The 25,111-nt window shown below is 38.4% G+C and overlaps 1 protein-coding gene across 1 annotated transcript in view; it reads left to right on the forward strand.

Moving 5' to 3' along the window:
* LOC124159780 overlaps positions 1-25,111 on the forward strand; it is a 777,878-nt gene that overhangs the window by 501,790 nt on the left and 250,977 nt on the right. Inside the window, exon 3 of the mRNA XM_046535698.1 lies at positions 24,190-24,702. Coding sequence (XP_046391654.1) covers positions 24,190-24,702 — 513 coding nt within the window. The remainder of the gene's footprint in view (positions 1-24,189; positions 24,703-25,111) is intronic.

The raw sequence follows: 25,111 nt of genomic DNA on the forward strand, positions 1-25,111 counted from the left end.
TACGGATCGCGACTCAAGTAAGCGTGAACTCGTGATAGGCCCTGCGTTTATGAATGCTCAGATTAGCGGATATTTTGTGCGCGAGCGTCATTGCTTCCCATGATCCCTCTGCTATCCATATCTTTGTTGGACAATGTCGCATTATTTTCTCTCTCCATTGGAGTAAAAAGACAGATAATGGCGTCGATGAAAATGTGGTCTAATTTGACGTTCATCATTAAAAATCGACTTTTTAATTAATGATTGTTGCTGCTGGTGTTCATTATCGGAAGGAAACATGGATCTATTTTCTATTCAATCCAGAGCGTTGTCGATGTGCGCCTTCTGAAACGTGATAATGATGTGGCAATTTTCCTTGTTTCTCATTCACTGGTTATTTGATTTTAAATTGATCCTGTTGGCATGCATAATGGAAAGAAAACACAGATACACCTATCATCCCATAAAGGATTTTACTGCCGTAGACCCATTAAAACATTTTCTGTTAAATTCTAATATTTTCTAAAATTTTTTGCAAAATTATTAAGCTTTTCGCTATGTTTTTCTTCCTTTTTCTAATCTTATGTATTTAACTGAGTTCATGTTAATAATATTGTTTTCCTCATTCTCCCTATCGGAATCAATAGGTAAATACTTTTGAAATGGTAAGGAGGCCTCCGCGGATATTTAATGACGCGATTATCTACGGGTTTTTCCGCGTTGATTCATTGTGTGCCTGATTGTTTTATCCATTGATTTAGTCTCCACGGGTATCATAATAGAATGGCGCTGTTTTTTAAATGGGTTTTATGAAAACAGAATTACTTACAGTTATTATTTTCATTTTTCAAATTTGTCGTTTCAATCGTTTTTTTTGCGAAATTGATAAATTTCAGTGTGTGGTCCGTTAGCACCTCGACAGGAGGAAAACTCGGCGTCGACATTAGCCTACTCCTAGCGAATTGCACTAGCAAAGGAGGCGTTCGTGAACAGGAAGGAGCTTCTGAGAGGATCGTTATGTAAGACTTTAAACAAAAGGTTATTGAAGGGTTTGATCTGGAGTGTAGCTCCCTACGGTGCGGAAACGTGGACGCTGAGGAAAGGAGATGGGAGAAGATTGGAGGCAATCGAGATGTGGGTATGGAGAAGAATGGAGAGGGTGAAATGGACGGAGAGAAAAAGGAACGACGAAGTGCTGGATATGGTTGGCGAGGAGAGGCAGCTTTTAGATGAGATACGGAGGAGACAGAAGGTATGGATGGATTTAGTGCTTAGCGGCGAGGGGATGTTGAAAATGGTGTTTGAGGGTAGAATGTTAGGGAAACGAGGGAGGGGAAGGAAAAAAATAGGATTTGTAGATAGATTGAAAGGGAGTAGGCCTTACAGCGAATTGAAGAAGGCAGTGCTGGAAGGAAAGGGAGGCTCCCAGATCACTTCTTTAGTACTCCATGGAAACCTACCATAATCGGTAGAATACTATAATAATAACGAATGGCTCCAAGGGGACCGTACTTAAAGTCCCATGCAACGGACTAGTATAGCTGCCCCTGAAGTGCCTTCCACAAGGTACTCAAGCAGTGAAGCCTCTGAAAAATATCTACCACCACATTACATCTATCTTCCTATGAATTACTGAAACTGCACCATTCTTTTATCATAATCATGTACTGTGTTTTTAATAGTACTTGGACGCTGGGTTTACCTGTACTTTTACTTAAAAGTCTAGTGGTTGTGAATATAATATTTTCATGGCATTTTCTGAGGTAATTCTTTCGAAAAATAAGACTGGATCGGTTCGGTTCATGGATGAGAGGCCCGCCAGTTAAGTTTATTCAAGACCAAAATATTCTCTTCATCTTGACCAGTCTGTACCAATCAAATGTCGTCATCAAAGGCCAATGTTGGACAGTGTACATACATTCGTGGTATACAACCTCATTAAATGATTACACTACCTTCTTAGCAGAATCAGCTATTTTAAAATTTTACCCAAAATGTAATTTCTTACCAGTCCTAACGACGTAAAGTTTTAGGTTTAAAATCGGTACAATGTTTGTTGTTGTCAAAAAAGCCTTGCAAAAAAGTTATTGTCCCTAATAACCATTGATTTTTCATGTCTTTTAATTCTAACCTTTAATTTCCTGCCTGTTTGTCTTGTATAAGAGGATTCAAAATGGTGCCAGCTTTATTTACAATCAATTACCATAGACTTTGGAAGAAAATAGACCCATACTTTCAATTTCAAGACCCATTTTTCAATCCCTCGCCTTCTTCTCGATCTATTCCAGACGGAAAGTAGACGGCCATGTCGTATATAAGTTGCTGACGTCACGAACACATACCGAGCGAGTCAGCGCTTCTCTGCGCTACATGAGTCGCGTGTAGTTCGATGTTGTTCGAACTCTGTTGGATCCTTTCCTCCTCAATGAGATATTCTCCCTCAACGATTAAATGAAACCGATCAACAGTGACGTCACTAACTCTTGACAAGAGGGCGGAACCGTTTGCGTTTTCTAATTTCAAGCTGAAGAGAGATTGGATGGATGGAGGGAAGTTGTTTTTTTATTTCGTTGCCTCTTATTTTTGCCGTCCATATAACAGATTCTTTTAACGCATTGCGATTATGAGTGAGAGTGGCCATTATCTGAAATAAATGATTCAGCATGCCTCATCACAGAGAGAAATTTATCATTATTAAGAAGTGCTGCGGGAAGACTACTATTGGGTTAGACTACTGTTTTTATGGCTGCTTCAAGTGAGGAGGTTTTTTCAAATGACAACCAATAAATATGAATTGGGCATATTCTAGTATTGGTTGACTTTTTAAAGTGGCTATTCTTCTTTGGTTCTTTCAGTGATACCATTTGAATCCCGTCGAGACAAAGTGGATTTAATAGTGTGTGAAGAAAGATCTGAGGTTTTCCCGGCGTATGATGATGTTGAAGTCGTTTCGGGTTTCCCACCGAATAAGGTTCTCCATCTCTGCCGAAGTTTCGATGGTCGTGTGTCGTCCATCGTCATCATAATAGCGTGTAATATACAAAAGAGCGGGCATAATTCATTTAATGTAAATTTCTACCGATTCAACTATCAAAAGAATGCAATATTATATCCATGAACCTCCACAGAATTCCCATGTCCCGTCTATCCTGAAATTTATTTCCGTTTTCGGGATATATAAATGGGGTGCCTTCGAATAAGGAGGCTGGTCTATTAAGTTTATCTGTGATTAGGATGAGAAAAATAAATATTTGGTGGTTTTGAAATGGATAAGAAGCATAAGATTAGAGGGAAACCTGCCCGAGGAATTTGGTAAGCTACTATATCTCTATTCATCCATTCCCTATTAATTTACAAATTGGGTCCAATGAAATTATGCATCCAAAATATTTGATTTTTGGTTGGTCGTCGTGAACAACAAACTTTATATAATGAGTTTAGAGCTCATTTATCAGAATGACTTCAGCATTCATTGTGAATACTTATCGCCGCTTTATCGCTTTAAGGGTACGCATACTTCCGGCTTGACGGTTTGAGGCTTAATTTGGAAATTTTGCCTCTTAATATTATCTGATATGAAATTAGGGAAATGTTGGCGAAGCTTAACTCCATGTGCGGTGAAACTTATCACATGATAACTTCAGTTTTTAATGAGGACTTTGCGACCAATAAAGACTGAATGGGAACATTGAGGAGAGAGATATGCTTTCTTTATACGAAGTTCTGAAATATTTTCCAGCACAGAAACAATTCTATAAATAAAGCCCTTAAGGATTGTGTCTTGTTAAGGGGATCGCCACCTTCCATTTTGTTGTAATCCCTTTTAAAATTAAAAATCATTAATAATTGACTTTATTGCTTTTATTTTCAAATAATCTATTGCAAATCATTATTTCACTTCACATTGATGCGTAGTTTTCCGCGGCGTTGTCTAGATGATGTCTCCATGTTCCTGGGCTTCACCGCGTGGATTTTTCTTTATGACGACAGTTTCTCCGGTATTCCAACCGGCGTCTTCAGGTCGATGTCGGGATTCAATTTCTGCTGACTTATATAGTTCATTTTTGGCGCCAATTTTTCATGCTGGATGCTGATTGGTCCACCTTCTTTTCTCTCGTATGACCCTCTTCCACGAACTGTGGAGAGGGTAGCCGTCTTCTCTATTCATGTTTTCCGGTGTCTTGAATATTTCGATAGCCTCCTTTATTAGCCTGGGATAATATTTATTTGTCGTCATAAAGAAAAATCCACGCGGTGAAGCCCAGGAACATGGAGACTTCACTTCACATTATTAAAAACGGCATCACTCACTCAATAATTCAACTCGGAGGAGGGCTGTAGTTAGATGAGGATAGAGCTCATTGCGAACTAAGCCACCTCGCTCTACGAGGAATTTTGCATGCGGTGTCCGAAGGCTTCTTAAATACGAGGGATAAAGGAGAAATAGGATAAACATAGACATTACGTCGCATAGTAGGATACAGATAGTAAGTAATATGATGCTTGCTCTAAGCGGTAATCAATAAGGAATTAAAAGAAAAATAATTTTACGATATCAATATATTACAGTCGACACAATAAAGCCGTTTCGAAATTAAAGCTGAAAATAAGTGACGAAAAGAGGAAAAAGATAATAAATACCATTTAAGTCCCTTGCGGCTTTTGATTTAAGGTGTCATCGTTAATTGTTACTCAGTTTATAATGCTATAGATACAATAATAGGGGACAGTTAGACAGTGTTTTAATTGAACAGTTTTATATTTTGTGAGATGCAGTAGTAATTGCTTATGAAATACGTGTAGGCCTTTTCAATTTTCCACGGAAGATCTCTCGGAACCCCTTCATTTTATTTCATTTCTAGCGGGACTTCTATACTTCCAAAGTGCTTCGAAAAGGAATGATCGGTCCCCTTTCCTGCAAGACAACTATCTCAACCTTCCTTGGAGTACATTTTAGGTAAACGTGACCCCTGGCGAAAACCCTGGAGGCAACTAAAAGGTTACGATGTGAATGTCCTGCTTCGGGTGTTGATATGAGAGGCCAATGAGAGCTGTCACTCCCTCGCGGGATGCATGAACTTCTCTTTGCGCGTTGCACATGCCGCTCTCGAAACATTCCAGCTTGCAGTCTCTTGCTTGGTGATGGGATCCGTGCCTGATCCTTGGGTGCTTCTCAGGAGCTTCACTACTTCGTCACTACGTCGCTAGTATATCTCGCTCAAAGGAGTCTACTCTTATGAAATATTTCAGGCTTGACTTGGTAGAAATGGGATATACCCATGATAAAATATGAACTACGAATGGTAATTTCTTCACCCTAATATAAAACTCCACTACCGACCATGCTTTCGACATTTTTATGTCATTTTCAAGGTGATACAACAAGCACTCTCCCACGTATAGTTTCTCCACAGTTTTATACATAACGACGGAAAATCTTGCTTTGGAATTCATTTTTGCCTGAGCAATCATTTTGGCAATTTTGACTACATGGTAGAAATTTTGTCAACCATGGTTTGTTCAGTAAAATAAAAATGCGGTTTGAAGTAGAAAGAGAGATCCATCAAAACGGTCAGATCACTAAAGGTGCGTTTACACCGGAGTTTGAAACACGTGTTTCAAGCAAAAATTGCAAACATTTCAAAAAGCGCGCATTAGTAGACGAAGCATTTCGCTGTTGCGAACAGTTTTTCAGTATTTGAAATAAAAATTTTGTTTCCACCTGAACTCGGTAAAGATCAAAGGGTGTTGCAAACTTTTGTTTGAACGCTTTTTTCGGTAACTTTGCGCCGTTTAAAGATGAATCAGAAACATTTCCTCTGCTACCCCTCCGCGCTTTCACCCCCACTACCACTCACGTGACCACTCGTCGCGCCATGGTTACGGCTAGTTTTTTCTGTTACAGAATTAGCCTTTCGGTAATTTGTGTCCATTTTGGAAATTGTCTGACCAATAATTAAAATTATGTATTCAAAATCCTCACTAGACAAGTTTTTGAAGCTTCCGCCTGTTCGCAATTCGCCTCATAGAGGGTCAATATCGTCTCTATTTAAATCGTCCAACAGGTCATCCCCAATATACGTAGCTCTGGATTGCAGAGACGGTCTCACCCAGTAACTTCTTGTCTTCGCTGCTTTGATACTTAAGAGGACACACGCCGCCGCGGCTAGAACAACATCCTCTGCAGAAGACATCCCGAGAAGGACTGGCCCCAAGAACCAGAACGTACTTGGGCGAGTAGTGATCAAGGTCGAAAGGAAAAACTGTTTCAAACGATTGTTTAAAACAAAAGTTTGAAACATTTTGTTTGAAATTCCGGTGTAAACACGGCTTAAGTGATCTATCAATGTCCTTGCAAAATCTTTCAAGATAGCAAATTCTACGATAAATCGTGATTACCGCGATAATTTGCAATTGTGCCACTGGGATGTTGCGTGATCGTAATGCAGTACAGCCAGGGAAGATTTGTTGTTTTTCTGTCGCTTGGTGATGGAATCCTCGCCTGATTCTTGAGTGCTTCTCATAGCAGAGAACCTACATTGCTTATCTCTCGCTCAAAGGAACACATGCCTCCTGTTCATCACAAGCAGCTCTAAGAAGATCCTTCCTCTCTCCTTATCCGATTCCTGCTGGCGCTTCCGCGTATCTCGTCGTCTTTCCTTAAATTGATATATCCATTTCTGCGATAGAGAAGGCAACCTGGGATGAAGAGGCATGCATCTGCGGGATGCTGGAGAGGCGATAACACCACGCGGCGCGCAGCTGTCCGAAGATCCCAAAAATACAGGATGGACCGAGCAATGAATTTTCTTTCCGAGAAATTTGACTGGTAAATATTATTAGGAAAACCACTTCAACTCGTGTTGGTGATGGCAAAAGGTGCCTGGGTATTCGCTAGTTGGCACTGGCCAGCCTGAAAATGAGCACACTGAAGACACCAGCAGTGCCTGCCCATTGCGCAATTAAACAAGACTTTACCTCATAGGGCCACACCCCTACTGCTGTTATTACTATTTGAGTTCTTTAAACCGGATAAAGTGAACAAATAAGTATTTATTAAATTTTTAATTGACAAAACGCGTTATTTTTTATTTAATTTAACGTTTTACGATAAAATGAGAGAATATAGTACCGATGGTGAAATGGAAAAGGAAAAAAGTGCCTTACTGTTTTACGCACCCTTTGAAAACACAACTAATTTAGGTTTTTTTTTACAAAGTTCAAGCTATAAATTACACGTTCAATATCGTAAGAAAGTTTGCAGATGCAAATTTTATGCTTTAAAAATGAAGGCGACCTCCAAACTTGCTCCTGCTTATGCTGTAACTTGCTTATCGACATTGAAAATAACTTTGAACAAGGAGTTGTTCATTGTATAACTGTTACCTCCGTTTTAGAGAATCATAAGTATCGAATTCGGCATTAATCAAGCTTCATTTGTTGGCAAAACTAGAATTCTTTGAACAAATATATATATTAAACTGGGTAGACTTTTCATGTGACATGATTTCAGAATTCTCCGAAATATATTTATCATTTATAGTGTTCGAAAATCTATTGATTTTTCTAGAGTTCCGATTCAACAAAGTCAGCAACCTCAAAAATCTCTAGCTACTCTACATTGGTTTTGATAGGATTGCGACGTGTTTCATTTCCCAATTGGTTATTTGTTCTTTGAGAGCTATTGCCTCTTGGTTTCGAAATTTCTTCTAAAACACCGGAAATGAATCCAATTGATTTTTTTATTTTATCTTCTGTTGTAAAATATATATTCACATCGCATTTTCATTTTTCATATTAAACTCTATAAACCTGTTGTTTTCGCTATTCGATAAGATTCGCATCTATTCGCTGTCCACCTGCGGCGCAAAAAGTGGCAGAATGTGGAACAATACCCTAGACGTATTGAAGAGATTTGGCGTCAAACTCGGACAAGAGGACCTTGACCTATCTCAACGAGTTTGTAGGTTGTCCTGTTATGCATTTTTTTCACTACCTATAGTAATGGAAGTTAAAATAGCTAATTGAACTTTGCAGTGTGAGAACTTACAAATCGATCCATATCTCTCTTTCATCATTCCCACATGTCTCAATACTGCATAAAAAAATATAGAGAAGTTGCCTTTCATCGAAGTATTGCAACCACTTAAAGGTTCAATTCAAAAAAATACAATGAAATGTAATAGATGTATTTAAATATAATAAAACAATGACTTAGCATCATTATCATAAGAGTACGTAAATCTACATTGTTTTGCGGCTGCTAACATTTATAATTATTAGAGGAACGAATAGCTTATTATAGCATTCCGTACTACGATATATTTTTTGTTGCTTCTGATGATCGGTTGGACCTTACACTATAAAACATTTTGCTTGATACTTTTATTTAATTCTATCTTTTTTTGCGTCAAAATTTAACTAAGCGTTAAAATTTTTAATTCTTTAATAGTTACAGTTGTCCAAGAAAATATTTCACTTATCTTTCGCTCAATAAATTCGAATTTACTTCATCCATAATCAATTGAAGGCTCTAATTCTAATGTATTTTACGTTTTGAAAACGCTACTGACGGATATAATTATTTTCAGCCGTATCTTATTTCTGCATTCTTCACACACTAACGGTTTACTTTAGTGCTCAAGTCTATGTGGCAGCGTTTGGAAAACTGTAAATTGATAAAACATGCAGAAACTTTTCATTATGGTTAAAATTAATTCATTTAAATTAATTTACAATAAAGAATTGATGAATATGAATTTGAAATAACTAATTTACTTAGGAGGTTATGGAAAATCTTGGGAAACGTAGAAATGACTGTAATTTTGAATTTACCTTATATTATTAGAGTTCATTTGAAGAATATGAACAAAACCACTGTTTGCTTCAATAAAATTGAGTAAAAACAACAAATCGGTGGGAATTCACGGTTTAAATTATCGATCCCGTCATTATTTTTATAGGAAATTTGTCTCTTTTTGTTACTTATGTGCTCTTTTTCGAGATATCTAAATACATTCTCTGCATGCAAGGATGCTACAAAAGGGTATTCAACTGCCATCTTAATTATGGTCAAAGAGAGCTAAAATAGCCGTGAAAATTATGAAAGATTATTTTCGTACGAGGTGGGGAAGCTCTTGAGCTTAAGTAGACTTATCATTAGCGGAAATTGGGAAAGTTGAAAATTTTCTGAGCATTTTTTTCGCATGGAATTGTTTGCATATCCTATTGAAAGAAAATATGGGAAGGCTTTGGAATTATGTTGGTCAATGTTATCTTAAATGGTTCAGATGTTTATAAAAATTATTTCTGATGATTACAGATGAATGCAAGCACTTTTACATGGGAGACGCTTCATTTTCCCTGTGGAAGTATTTTAGTAGAAAATTGGGCCATGAGGTATTCTTGGTGAAGATACGAAATAACCGGTTATATTTACAGGTATTTATGTATTTATGCCACTATATATCTTTGGCTGGCTCTCTTTTTTTGCACGGCCAAATTTAAATTTTCTTAAATTCTCTTACAACAGCATACCGGGAATTAAATTCGATAGCCAAAGAGAGATATAGCCTCGATGGTTGCAGTGAGAAAATGTTGGCAAGTATATCCAACACTCTTTGGCCCTAAAATAGTTTTATAACGTTGCATCATTTAAATTGTTAAATCTTGATTGAAAACCGAATGCAATCTATTGCAGTCACTAAGGTTTTTTTATGTTGAACTCCTGTGGAGTGAAATCATTTTATTCTGATTTTATTCGATATTTCTGTGCTTGGTAAATGAGCAGCGCCAACTCCTGCTTAGTGGAGTGGTTTTAATGAAAAACAACCTGGTGCTCGGTTCCAAATCTCTCCTTCTTCGTCAAACATTGTGAATAACTGAATCTCAAACGTTCGTGTCACGTCGCATCGTTCGGTAATTTTTTTGATATTAACCCTCACACTAAAACTAATTTCGAGGAATTATATACCTGCTGACCAATTATACAGTAATACGAGATTCTGATAGCACTGCTCGAGTTCACATCCTCATCTCGCCTTTACACGCTATTCTTGTTTGATTGCAACAACCAATTGTAAATATTTGTATTGTAAATTTAATCATAATCAATAATGGGTTCATTCGCCGAAACTGGTATCATAGAGTAAGTATATACTTACTCTATGGTATGGGGTAAAGCGGGCATTAATGATGGATTTGTACCGACTTATTTTAATTTTTCTTTAACAGCCGATATCGGGAATTGGATGCCTCAATGCCTTAAAAATGGTGTTAAGGTGTTAAAAGTAATGCGCAGCAAATGACTGCGATGAAGTGTAGGAAGATTCTTTTCATTTTTTACAATGGTTACATTGTCCAAGTGTGGATAGAAAATTCATGGAAAACAAACCTTTCCTAAAATTCTCGAATCTTCCATTCGATTTTAATTGATGGATCACAAAGATATTCAAATGCCTCAATGAATCCTCGTTTATTTAAAAGTAACTGTGGCAGGCGTGATAGAGTGGCAATTGCAAAGAATATGCATATCAGTTAATACACGGCCGTTTGTACAAGAATTACTGCATCTCAAACATACAAATTCTTCGGTAGTACGCATTAGTCTCTCCATTCTCAATGGTATAACATATTTTTTTGCGCACAATAATCAAAAACTATATCTGCCATGGATTTATATCGATTAATCCATTATCAAGTAAATATTTCGATGCATTTTTCTGTATCAATTTCTTTTGTTTGATAGTTTTACGATTTTTCTGCGCCGCGGAGGAATCGGATGCAGTGTTGCCAAGAGTAGCCTAGCGGGTTGAACACAAATCGCTGCCGAATATCGGCTGCCAAGCTCACTAGTATCATAGTAAGTACCTCTTAGTAGCTCACTTAATATAACCCATGAATACATTATCCTTTGTAAGCGACTTAAAGGTCTTAGTAGCCGACTCCCTTAGTCGTCCCACTGGCGTGTTTTAGCGGCAATCTATGAATACGGCCGTGTGTCTCTTTGGTTATCCAATTTGAACTAGATAGGGAGGCAATTTTTGTTCGGACCCCCACTACTGCTGTGAGTTTACCCCATACCATAGAGTAAGTATATACTTACTCTATGATACCAGTTTCGGCGAAGATGAGTGATAAAGCCATTGATATTTGCTCAGATGAGGAGTGTTCCTTTCCACTTGATAACTTCAGGAATACACTTCCAGAAATTCTCAATTATCAAACTCTCAGTTGTCGTCGATGGACATTGATTTATTTAAACGAAAAATTGCTCTGACCCTTCGCAGACTCATTGGAAATCGACCTTGCTTACTTTTTAAGTCACCATCATTTTAAATAGTCCAGAATTGAAACGATATCGCTTATTTATTAGATATCATCAAATGTAATCTGCCTCTCATTAACCGTTTTCTGAACGAATTTAATCATCGGCATAACACGGTACGCTCCGTGGACTCAATCCGCGGTTTCTTTGTCTTCGGAAAATGCTGACCTCGGCCCTTTTGCCTCCTCTGAGGTTTCGTATTTTCTTTTTCGAGGAAAAGAGAAAGAACCCGTCACACTGCCTTTCGATTAAAAGCGCTGCTCGGAACAAGGGCCCCCCAAAGTTCGTGCCTCGGGTGCAGAAAGAGGAAGAAAAATAAAAAGGTAAAAAATAATAATAATGAAGAGTGTTTTTTTTCATATGAAGAGGGAATAAAATCGACTGGAAAAAGGCGTTCGGGATTCATTTATCGGGCGGGGGAATCAACCTTGCGTCCACGAAACTCATTGTTACGGTCGTCAAGGAGACGAGGCGTGAGGAGGAGAAAATGTAGCCGAGGAGGAGGTGGGCGGTTTGAAGGGGGCCTGTAAGAGGGGAGGGGATGGATTAGGTGAGGGGTAGGGGACGGAGAAGAAGGTTATTGGGGTCCTTGAAGGATGTGGGTAGCAGCTCCTTAACAGAATGGGCAAATGTCTTCTCAGAATTCTCTCTCATCTCACAGATTGGTCCACAAATACGCGAACGATGTCCAATCTGTGATCATTTTCTCCCTTCCATCATCTTTTATACCTCTCTTCGATTGATTTAATACGAAATACATACACGTATTTTTAAGGCGTACTGCCGATTTGAAATCCTGATTCACACGATAGTTAAAATTTGTGTTATGGGTCAAATAGTTTTCCCTACACATGGACCGCCTTCGCGGAACCATCGCATTAAACCTGACTATCTCTTTGTCGTACGCCATTACAAGGCCGCGCATAAGAAGCAGATTAACATGCTATCAAATTTAAGTGTTAACTTTTCAATCAGATAATAATATCCGAGAGAGTACGCCTTTTTAAATACCGCGCTTCATTGCCCTGATGAAAAGGAATAATACCTAAGGGATTGTTACCTTTTTCCTTAGTTTTTCCTAAACTTTATAATGAAATTTCTATAAGGGTAACAACACTCAGGAAGTGAGACACTCAAAATTACTTTTTCGATATTCAAATATATGGAATTCATTAACGTGTAAATATCTCAAATAGAGAAAGAAATTTTTTATCGGGTGGGATAGGTGGCGACGAGGTGTGGGTTGGTGTGGTATTATACCGGTGGTTTCCGAACCCTGTGGGACCGGCGCGCCGGCGTTGGTGGAGATTTTCGAAGACTGTCGGATTCCTTCCTTCGTAATTATTGGTAATAACATCATGCACAGCACTCCTTCAGCAGGGGTTCCCTTGGTATATATCTTTAAGAGCAGGCTAAAATACGATTCCCCACACTGGTCCAGAAATCTGAAAAGTGCGACACGGTATTCTACCGAAACCAAAGAAAAATACTTTTAGGTTTTTGAGGTTGCTGATTAAAAATTTGACCTTTGCATGTAGAGAAATCAAAACTCTTTCTAGCATTGAAAATCTGAAACCGTGTTTGGATAGGTATTCTTGAAATCTTATCATCTGCAAAGACTACCCAGTCCAGATTTGTTCAATATTTTGTTTTTGTTATGCCATTTAAAGACGCTTGATGGATATCATTCTTTATATTTATGATATCCCTAAAGTAAGATGTCAGCTTCTCCTTACTGCTTATACTCCTTAACTCTTTGTTCTTACTTACTTGTTAAGTTACTTGTGACGCCTATACGCAAGGTACAGAATAAGCAGGAGCAGGATTGGAGGTTGCTCCCACATTTCAGTATAATCTGTAAACTTATGAACGGATTCAAGCATGTATTTGAGAGCTTTAACTGTGTAAAACAACGTAAATTACTTTATTTGCTCAGGAAGATGTTGGAAAAGCCTTTTCCCCAACTGACTGCATTTCACATTCGCTAGAACACGTTCTCATTTTGTCGTGAAAAGTTAATTGTAATACGAAATTAACGCGTTTTTAAATTAAATTTTAAAAAGTAATTATTTATTGTTCACAGTTCACAGAATTCAAATAGTAGTAATAGCAGTGATGGCATAGCCTCTAAGGTGGAGGCTTATTTAGCTGCGTACTAGGAAAACACCGCCAGTCTTTCTCACAGTCAGTCTCATCGTGCTTAACGCGTAATTTAATTGCTACTAGAATCACCATCAGCGCTAATACCCTATTACCAGGACAATATCCTTGAAGTGGGAAATATCCCTCGAGCACATCTTTTTTAACGATTTTGACGGGTGATTTTAGGTCCGACCTCCCCAAAATCTTAGGCACGTCTCTGTTTGGGTTTATATGCTGTATATTTTTTTTCAATATGTCAGAGAGGATTTGTCTTGATTAGATGTGTAACGCGAGCGAGAAGCCAATTAGTGAAAAAAATATTTTCTCGGATTAGTGATCTCAACGGGCTTATTTCGCAAAAACGAGCGATGAGAGAGAAAAGGGAAGCATTTTTAGAGGAGCTAGAAGTCCGATTTGTGAGGGGATCGCGCGGGAAGGGTGGACCCTTGTTGCCGTTACTCGTATTAACTCATGGAATCGCATCTGATGCGCACTATTTGGGCGCGTCTTTCTCCTTCTTCTGTTAATTTTATTTCGTTTGCTTAACGAGTGGAAGCGCTCATCTCACTCATAACGCACCAAATCCGAAAATCAGTTCGAATTTTCCTCACCAGCGAATCCTGGGGAAAAAAATGCTATGGGACTTTCAGCAACATCCCTCATGAAATTCTGCAAAAAATCTCGTGCACTTGTTTTCTGATCAATCAAAGATGGCTTACCATATGCATTCTCATCACCATTTTGACGATGCCATTTTCTGAAGAGTACGTAGGATCCGTCTTTAACTTTACTTGAGATAATAGTGGGTGATTTTTTTCGTCTTGTAATTCTTTCTTCAGTTCTAATATTTTCGTCACTAAAATCACGGATCCGCTCCGCGGTTGTGGCAGAGGTAAGCTTAAAAGGCTACGTCAATAGCACCTTCAGGTGGCATTCAGTAAATCTATCAGTGAACTATGAATATGTAGAATGATGATGAATATGATGAAGATGAATTTGAATTCAACTAGAAAATCAGAGATGAAGCGAAGCATTAAAAATTGGGAGGATATTAATATTCATATTATCCAACACATTTAAATTATCGATGATTAAGTTAAGAAAAACAAGGGCCTCAAATCAGTTGAGTACGGAGTCATTATGATTAAATGTAGAAATCTTTCTCGTGTAAAAATTGGGAGCTGCAAAACAAATATGTACCTCATTCACAATACATGAGACTCAAGATAAAAGTAGGTAGGCAGAAACTTGAGCAGGTAGAGCAACTTCACTATTTGGGAAGCACATTGGAGGAAAATGGATACAGCAGCAAAAAAACATGAGGAGGGGATTTGCGTTAGCAAAGGAGGCGTTTATGAACAGGTAGGAGCTTCTGTGAAGTTCGCTATGTAAGAATTTAAAGAAAAGGTTTGTGAAGTGTCTGATCTGGAGTGTATCGCTTTACGGTGCAGAAACGTGGGCGCTTAGGAAGGAGGACGAGAGAAGACTCGAGGCATTCGAGATGTGGGTGTGGCGAAGAATGGAGAAGGTGAAGTGGACGGAGAGGAAGTGGAACGACGAAGTGCTGGACAAGGTGGTTGAGGAGAGGCTGCTTCTAAATGAGATACGGAGGAGACAGAAGGTGTGGATGGAGCACTGTGTGGGGAGGGGATATTGAAAACAGTGTTGGAGTGTAGAATGTAAGGTAAACGGCCGTATTGTGTCTTGAGGAGGGAAATCCATGAAGGCAGGAAAGACTGTTATAACACTTTTTAAATATTCCATGGAAAGCTACCTTAATCGGTAGAATACTTGAATATTAATTCATCGTGAACAGAATCGTAAATGCCCTCTTCGCAGTCTAAAAGAACTATCCAAGAAAAATTTACCATTTAACTTGGGTAAAACCAATTCACGTTACCACCTGATCGATTGGTCGACTTGTGACAATATTTTTAATATCAATAATAATCTATAGCAATGAAGTTTTGACCCCTTACGTTATGAATTTAACTGTTAGTGTGGTTTAAAATGCCATATATCATTGCATCGGCAATAAATAAGGGTAATTCGCTTTCTAACTGCTCTCTTATTCCTTAATTCTTAATTCCTTATTTCTTAATTCCTTTCGATGTCGCAGAGCTACCGAAGCGTTTAGTGGATAATTGATGCTGATAACGGTGATGCTCCCTCTTAACTCGAAAAGTGAATACCGCGTGTGATGCACTTCCACACATTTTTCCTCACTATCACGGCTGCCTTCCGCACCAGACTTAATTGCGCAGAGAATCTATTGGACTGGGGCTCACCGAGCGATAGAGGACGCTATGCGCGCTCTGAACATTCCATGGAGTATCGGGGAAGTTAAAGTCGGTCAAAACGCTGTACAAGCCAATGCGAGGCCGCTCAATTATCTTTGTGGAATTTTAACCCTCTTGTGATTGGAACCGTCCAATTCACTGCCTCGAAAATATATATTGAATTCCTATTTTTAAATTGTTTTTAATAATTGTTTGGCGGTTATTTTAAAATAAAAATATGACTGCTAATCCAGGTTTTTCTGTTGTGTGTTTTATTGCTTGGCATTGAAAGTAGGTTGCTAATCATCTTAGTTCACATTCAGGTCATGTATTTATGTATTTATGTTTGATATATTTAGTCACATGAGGCCAATGCCATTTATTAGCATAGTTAAAAAATTTTTAGAAATTCATTTTTCCCACTGTTTTTATGCTGTGAATTTAGCTTCTAGCACACCATTTTTCCGACTACTTTTATGTAGTAAATTCGATTTTTTTATTTTTGTGGCCACTATCGTGATGAATTTGGCCCCCCATGAATACGAAAAGTATGCCTGTATGCGTTTCTTTTGAGATGCCGAAGTTTTATCCGACGCAGGTACCACCGATGGGCTTATCGTGTATTGAACACCAGATTTCGTGTATCACTCAACAGAGCGCCGAGATTTTACGTAACCTGCACGTTATTTTCGGTTTTCGTGAACTGTAGCTATATTTTCCAAGGCTATTTTCTTGTCTTTTTTAATTGGGAGATTGTCATGGCTACTGCATATATGGCAGTGCTATCTGCTGGAAATATTTATTATCTCGGCTCTGCATTTTGCTTTTTCTGTAAGCTAGTTATGATGATGACATTGAAGTCCTTCCGATTGAATAAAATTGCTGCTGGTTAATTGTTTCACTTATCGTATCGTATTTCCTTTGGTGAGCCTTGAGGTGGCTTGGAAACCATATATTTTATTTACCTATCATATCATTACCTATCTATTGTGAACCTCATTTAATTTGATTTGATATTTTTGCCCATTTAAAAACAGACGAAATTAGTCCATAGATTGAATATCTTAGACTAAAAACTGCAAAGTTGACCATAATGAACCGTATATCACATGAAAATTTGTAGTTTTATGTGAATGGATCCATTAGGAGTCTTTTTCACTTTGTCTGATTTACTAAATTACCAATTTAGATGCTAGTTAGTATTCTCAAACGTGGTACTTTTTTCCAATTCGTCGTGATTAGCATTTGGCGGCTCTCTCTCGCATGTAACCTAGAAAAATCGAAATACTTGCTATTCTGGATCGCACTTTTTAGACACGCAATGTTACCCTTTTTTCTTTACTTCCTTTAGCTGAATTTACCTGAAATTCTAATCTTTTATTAGACGTAAATCGAATAAGGTAAATTCAAACATGGTCAATGCGTTCTAATTAATATTTCTCCATGATTCATTCCTGAATTAATGGAATGAATTGCTTCTTTGAGGTTGTATATATTTCCAGGTGGAATTCAGCGGCGAAAATGTACCTTATTTTGGGATTTCAACGTACTGCTATTGGGTTAATCATCCGTCAAATTTGAATATTAGGTCTTAGCGCCGCACGCGACGTAGTGGCTCAGGTTGCAGGTTCCGATTTGGGTCGATTTAACGACGCCGAGTCTGTACTTGAATGTATAAATATTGAAGAAGAGGGCCAATCAGATTCATCGGACCCCGCTCTGGGTTGCAAGAATCTTAGTTATAATCGATGCCTGCATGTGAACAACAGAATCGATTCAACTCTACCTACTTATCCTACCTAAATACCCCTACTCCACCCAATGGCACACTGTTGAGAAATTTGTAGTTTTATTCGTTCTTCGTGAATTTTCTTTTGATTTTGTTTTCTTTTTCTCGTACATTAGGTCCTCTCTTTTTTTATATTATAACGTTTTTTTAAACTCACGTTGCTGCTATTCGTCTTGTTCGGGTCAAACCTTGCAACATTTGAAACAACAATTCTCTTGGCAATTTTAACCAACTTTCCGATTAGGTACCAAACTGAAATTTTTAGGATGACTCAGAACCGGATGAAAATGCAATATTCTTACTTTTATTATGATTTTAACTGTATCTCGATTGTTATTCAGAATTTAAAATTCAATATGGAGATTAGTTCAAAAAATGACCTCCAAAATATGATGATGGCGCTGCGATCATTTAAAAGAACGAGAATGATAGTCATAACAACAAATTTGTTTACATCGAATGTCATAGAAAATTTTATCGAACAAAAATTTACTATCGAAAGGAGAAGAAGGAGTAAGAACAAAAGAGGAGACAGATGAGGTCGGAAATTTACAATGCAATTTATAAAAACGTTTTTTTTATAAAAAAAAATTCATTTTGTATTATTACATGCATTATTATATGTGATATGTATATTATCGCATAAATCATTATTTACAAGAAAGTTTTAAGTAAATATGTGTTTCGATTAAATTAGAGCTCATTTTTCCGTATTCTTTTTTATAACTAATACGACAAATTTTCTAGGCCTGTTTATTACACGGTGAGATAAATACGCCTTGAAAATGCGAAGCGAAAATGAAGAGTTCATTTGTTTAACCTCTCCTTAATGAATAGCGACGAAATTACTTTTTTACTCATATAAAAAGGGTCAGATTCGCACATCGTAATTGATCCATAATTACTTTGACCGATGTAATAGGGATTTATTGGTGAAACCTTTTCGTAATGAAATGATAACGAAATGCATTGCACATTATACGGTTTATTGTCTTCTTTTATAGTCGTGATTGGGGTTCCATCGCATGTTTACGTCTGCAGGTGACAAAATATGCGTGACTTAAATTCCGAATTGCGTCTATTAAAGCACCTTGGTGAAATTCAAGTCTACGTCTTTTTTCAATAAATTTGATTTTCTTCACTCTGACTCCATACTTTGACGGTTCCTTATTTCTGCGACCTTATTCTCAGCCTTTGTCTCTTCATACATTTTTCTTGTTGTGCATTCGCTATGAGATACTTAACGTCTACTTTTTCCCACCATCATTGATGGTGAATTTTAGTAGAAAATTTCATAGCACTGATAGCCTTGAATTTTTTCATATTAAATAATGTAAAAAAATACCTTCGAGGTATTTTGAAGTTTCTTTAAGAGTTCGTGAGACTCGAATATTGTAGATAAATTGGTTTTTATTTTCTATTCTTGGGTGACTGTAATTTCTTAATAAACTATCATATTATTTACTGTATAATAAAGATGATTTCTCCTTCTTAGTTTCGAATTAGTAATTCAAAACTATTTATGTGATAATAAATCGATATTTTTATATATCTTGGCTGTAAATATTAGAATGCGTATCACTCAAAAATTCTGATACAACGGAACGGATTGTAGCTTAGGTAACTGTGCTCGCATTTTAATGTGGTTAGTACAAATTTGAATAAATTGGCGCTATTTATTTATTCTTTCAGTGGTACTTTCAAAAATGATTTAAAATAGAAATCTGACTTATAAAATGTCGTCAGCTATAACGTGCAGATTTTGTTGTTCGAATCTGATCTATTTATAGTTCTAGCGACTCTTCATTCCTGCGGTGGCTTTTGAACGAATTTATATTAGTCTAACTTAAATTCAGGAAATTAATGGAAATAACGATTAAGAATAATGATTTAATGACAGCAATTAACTTGTGTTAGAAATCCATGGGAACCATACGCGATACTTTGGGACTCCGTTGTCGATAGGGTACTTAAGAGGTGGTACGATTAAGGTATTTTGTAATACTTACAGCTGATGCTTTTCAAGATAATTTTTAGTTTATGAATGTCTGGGCCTCAAAAATAGTTTTTGCTATTACTGCGTTATGATGATTTTACATGGCAGAATTTAGATTGCCCTTGGTTTTTCATTTCATCAATTTTTAATTCTAGTTCATTTTAATTTATGACGAATTTAATTTATCCCAATTTTTAATTTATCAGACGAAAATAACATCGAACATGATTTGAAGCCTCTCATTTTCTGGCTAATTAATTTTTCAAGCCTATGGTCGTGTTTGGCTTGCTTGAAACCATCAAAAACGTCCTTCTCATTCACATGATGGGAATGAAGTTCCAGCTACCCAGCCTTGTTTACAAGTTGAGTATCGATCACCTTGGTTACGCTGGCGATGACGTGTGTTTGTCACTTTCGCGTCGCTAGGTCGAGGAAATTGGCCGCTCCCAGCATGCTCTGCTCCTCTGATTGCAATCGCAGCCGTGAAGCAGAGAATCGGCTTTGAATTGCTTCTCTTTTGTTTTCCGGAGTGCTTACGCACGAGGAATATTTTCTGGAAGAGTAGTTTTTATCGATCAATCGCAGGCTGCCGCATCCGGTCCAGCATTTACTAGCAGCCGCTTTCTCACTTTCAAAAATACCTACAATCAGTATTCGCTAACTATTTTATTATAAGACGTACCTTTCCATATTTATGAGCGTGTTGGTAATATGGAGCTGAATTCGTTTATGTTTATTTCATAAAAATATGAAAGAATTCACATTTCCATAATGAGCTTTCGTGAAAACTAAAAATTTATACGGAATGAGCGTTTCTCATGTTATTGTGTACTAAATTGAGCACTTTAAAAAAATTATATTTTTACTTAAATAATAACTATTACAATTTATATTATTACATTACTAAGTGCTTAATACTCATTCTTGTTGAGGAAAAGTCATTTTATGTGAGCCCTTGCGAAAAGTTATTGGTGGGGGACACTCCCTCTTTAATTTTGCTGGTACACAGCATCAGTCATTTACCCCAGGTGTTAGTAAATATTTTTCTGTTGGTGATAACCTTCAAGCCTTTGTTCCTTAATAGCAAAGAAATATTGACATAAATACATTTTGAAGCATATTATTTCGCTGATATAATTTCGGAGGAAGATAAATATAGATTATATAACTTTTACTTCCATTGAGCATGAATTATTGTCTTCTAAATCTTAGGAAATAAGAAATTACTCCGCTGCACCCGAGTAGAAGTATTCAGCAAAGATACCTCAAATTTTTATCAATATAGTCATGTATATCAAGTTGCTAACAATTTCATATTAGTTGTTTCTTTGCCAACGTGCCAGGATGTTTTTTATTCCTTCTTAACGACTAATATAAACATAACCTAAGATCAATAACAACGTTTAACCAATTGTTCAAAATTATGTCAACTAAATAATCACCTTAGACCCCTGTTACACGAAATAGAGGTACTAGGTGATAACACTCGTCATACCGCACCTTAAATACGCGACAAGCATGAGCGGTCCGACGCAGAAAGATTTTATCCACAAACTTAGAGAAATACAAAGGAAATCTGCGAAATTCGTCAAAAAATTTCACGAGCCAACAAGGAGCCTTAGGCAGCTTTTACAATAATAAGGGCCGTATTTTTAAACAATACTCTTATCGCCGGAGTGGGAAGAGTTAGAGTTGTACCTCCACCTACTATTCGCAGTCAAGAACGTTCCCACAGCAACACCAAACTCTTCCTCTTGGAAGTAGTGAGTGTTGAGTTGATCGCTGAAATTCTCATATCTACATCATACTTTGTGTGACGTTTGCTGCCCGTAGTTCATTGCGGCAGGAACGCATCATCAAAAAGAAAGATTGCATTTATTTAAAAAAATTGAGGACAACAAGATGGTCCGACTTACGAGGGAAGAGACGAAGTTGTTGGTTGGCATCATAACTAAGCGTCGGGAGGTGTTGGAGAGGCTGGCTGATGGCATGGAAGCCACAGAGGAAGGCTGGAAGCCGCTTGAGACTCGGGAGGCCTCATTCTCATCTTAGATTGCTCTAGCAGTTTGAGGCAGGTATCTTTCAGGGTGATATGGAGGAGATAATCTTAGAAACCCGCAATGTTCATAAGTCCGAAGGAAACCATGGCATAAGAGTCCGGATTTACATTTTGCAGGACATTTTGCCGGGCGGATGGGCTTAGAAATTCTTTTATCCCCTCATCCGTAAAAGAATTGAATAAATTGCAGGCGGGACTCAGCACTCACATACCTCCAATGCCATCCCTCTTTTATTTATCTTTTGTCAACAGCTGAAGTAATACCACTTCCCATTTAATGTCTCCCATCTATCTAAAGGCTTGCACGATAGTATGTCGATGTCGATGTCCAATAAGGCTTTCGTAATTCGACCGTTTTACGTGAAGAGTGATATTGTGCAAGGTTATTCGAATGAACATGCGAATTAAAATCATTCACCGTGTAAAATATCGAGTAAACTCATCAAAGTATTTCCTCTTGATAGTGGCACTGCTGTGTTGAAACCAGTCGGGTGCATACGGAATAAAGAATGTGTCTATTGGCAGTGACGTCATGGCAAAATTAGCAGAGCCGGAATGCACTTTCCTTAAATGTATTTAGAGGTGAAACATTATTATTTGTGTTTTTTATTACAAGTAACTATTTACATTTTATTAGTTTTTTGTTTTGGTTACAAATGTATTAGAAATTTTGAGGCATCAAAATCGATAAAAGTGTTATTTGATTATTATTTCTTTTTTTAACGCCGTTTCGGCGCCACTGTCTATTGGGCAAGGTTATCGATAAGTATGCTTATTTAACAAGGAGGAGTAAATTGAATAATTCTTATTTTCCACAGCGATGAAAATTACATATTCATGTATAATATGTGAGAAAAACAAAAGAGTAAAAGTAAAATCTTATTCTTATCTTAATTTACTAATTTTTAAAAATTATTTCACATAAAATACAAAAATGTATTCATGGCCAAATGAGCTATAAACGCCATTTTTCAAACGGCGCTAAAGTTGGAATGGCTCGTCGGTGAAAAGAACCTTAGGGATACAATTTTTAGGACATTTAAAGTTTTTTTAATTCTAACTGAGGATTAATTCCTTAAAATCTTAAAGATTCCGAGTTATGAACACAAAAGTTGAAGTATTAATAATTTTTGGCCTTTTTTGCGATTTTTTTGCAACGTTGCGTCATGAAATTTTGCTAACAAACCTCAGATTTGTATTCATGTGGCAAGGATTGCATGTAGGGCCGAAAAATCAAAACTACCCTGAATCTTTCATTCCAGCGCCCTTTTTGACGACCTCTGGTCCATATGTCTCATTATATAGGGTGGTATCCAAAAGTAGTAGGACTGATTTAAAAAAAATTAATTTATTGAACATTTTGATACATCGACTCAATACGCTTCAAAATACGCTTGGGCATCCACACACTTCTGGTGGCGAGTCTTCCAGGTCGTTAAGGCCTTCCGGAAGTCGTCCTTCGGGATGCTGTTCAGCGCCCTCGTCGTCGCCGCTTGGACCACTTCCCCCGTGTCGAAACGATGCCCCTTGAGCTGCCTCTTGATCGTGGGGAAGAGGAAGAAGTTCGGTGGTGCCACATCAGGGCTGTAGAGGGGGGTGAGGCAACATGGAAACGCCGAATTTGGCCAGGAGATCCCTCACAATCCACGTGCCGTGGCACAGTGCATTGTCGTGGTAAAGCTTCCAATGCCCCACCAGGTCTGGTCCCACGCGTGTGATTCGATTTCTCAGTACTTCCACGTAAAATCTTGCATTTACAGAATGTCCAGGAGGTACAAACTCCTTATGGACAATTCCATGACGGTAGAAAAATGTAATCAACATCGATTTCACTTTCGATTTCGAGGTTGACGGACGCCCGGCGCGTTGGTCGTCATCGACGAGCTCCCTGCCATTTCAAACAACTTGTGCCACTCAAATATCGAGGAACGGCTAATGCTATCCTCCTTGTAGGCCTGCGTAAGCATTGTTGCCGATTTTCCAAGTTTGTAGCAAAACTTGATGGCGTACCGCTGCTCTAAATTTTGCTCCATCGCAACCAACGACGAGGCGTCAAAACAGGAGGTCACGAAAACAGTAGTCCACACTCAACTAATGCACGCAGGCGACTGCCGCACGTCGCAACTTGTTCCCAAGGCTCCCCCCACAACATCCAGTCTTTCAGACCCCCCTCAATCTTTCCGCCCGCGCGGAAAAAAAACAGTCCTACTACTTCTGGATACCACCCTGTATTTATTACAGTCTACCTTTGCTATTTACGGAAGAACTTTTTCAAATGCTTGTAATCTTTTAAAATCACTTCTTTAATCACAAATTTTATATCTTTGACTGAGATTTCTCATTGCTTCATCTTTTACTATGCAATCCATCATTTCCGCTGACGCCAACGCACGTTTCCAAAAGAAATATTTTCCGTGTTGCAATGTTGCCTACATCCAATGCCCCAATACGGATTGGGTCTGGTCTTATGCATTCCGGATGATCGATCTCCTACTGTACATCTCGATCGTTGGCGAAATAAAATCGGGGAACATTGGAGGAGAGTTTTCGATTTCGTGAGGATCCTCACATCATCTCAATATCACTGTAGTCTTATTCGATTTCTGTCTCTCTTTGCAGACGTGACCCCTGAGGAGCGCATGATCGACCAGTTGAATGCCCTGCTGCAGAGGACTCAGGGGCGGCTCAATCCTCCGCGCAAACAGCAGCAGCAGAGCATGCTGAGGGCCGGGCAGGGCCGGCCCGCCGACGAGGAGGAAGACGAGGAAGAAGTTGGGGGTGAGCTGATGGAGGAGAGCGGGCTGGAGGCGGTGCTGGAGGAGGCTGGATTGCTGTTGTCTCCGCCCCCGGCGAGGGAGGGCAGGGGGCCGGGCTTCACCTATCGCTTCCCGGAGAGGGAGGGGGCGCAGTCGGCGGCAGGGGGGCGATACTTCGCGGTGAACCCTTCGGACCCCAAGTACTACACGGCGACGGCCATCGGCAGGGGCAACTCGTGGGGGGGCGAGGAAGAGGAGGAGGAGGGGGGGGCGGAGTTGCTGGAGGGGGGCGGGGGGCCGTCGCCCCCCCAGGAGAGGCCGAGGCCAATGGGCAGGTTCCCAGTGGTCAAGCCCATCAAGGTGATCAGCACGAGTGGTGAGTGCTGTGGGGTCATTCCTACTATTACTGAAATTGCCTTGCGACAACTCTTCATCATTCGGCTTGAAATTACATTTAAATCAGTCACTATTGAATATGATTTGCAGTAAATTTTTGTCATAAACCCTTTGGACCCCATGTGCTACATGGCAAAGGGTTCACTGGACATGCATTTTTGTACAAGCATACTTCATTTTTAGTCCTAAGCTCAAAAACTATGCATCAAACGGTCAAATCTTGATGTGTTTTATCAAATATAGATGAAATCAAACCTTGACCTGTATTTTATGGTCATGGGTTTTAATTTTTAAACAGAATTGACCTCTTCAAAATTTCAGTTGTAACTCAGCCAATTTTGGTGATACTGTGACCCACTGGTGGGTCACACTCTCCCACTTGTGTGAAA

The sequence above is a fragment of the Ischnura elegans genome, chromosome 5, assembly GCF_921293095.1.
Source record: "Ischnura elegans chromosome 5, ioIscEleg1.1, whole genome shotgun sequence".
NCBI classification, from domain to species: domain Eukaryota; kingdom Metazoa; phylum Arthropoda; class Insecta; order Odonata; family Coenagrionidae; genus Ischnura; species Ischnura elegans.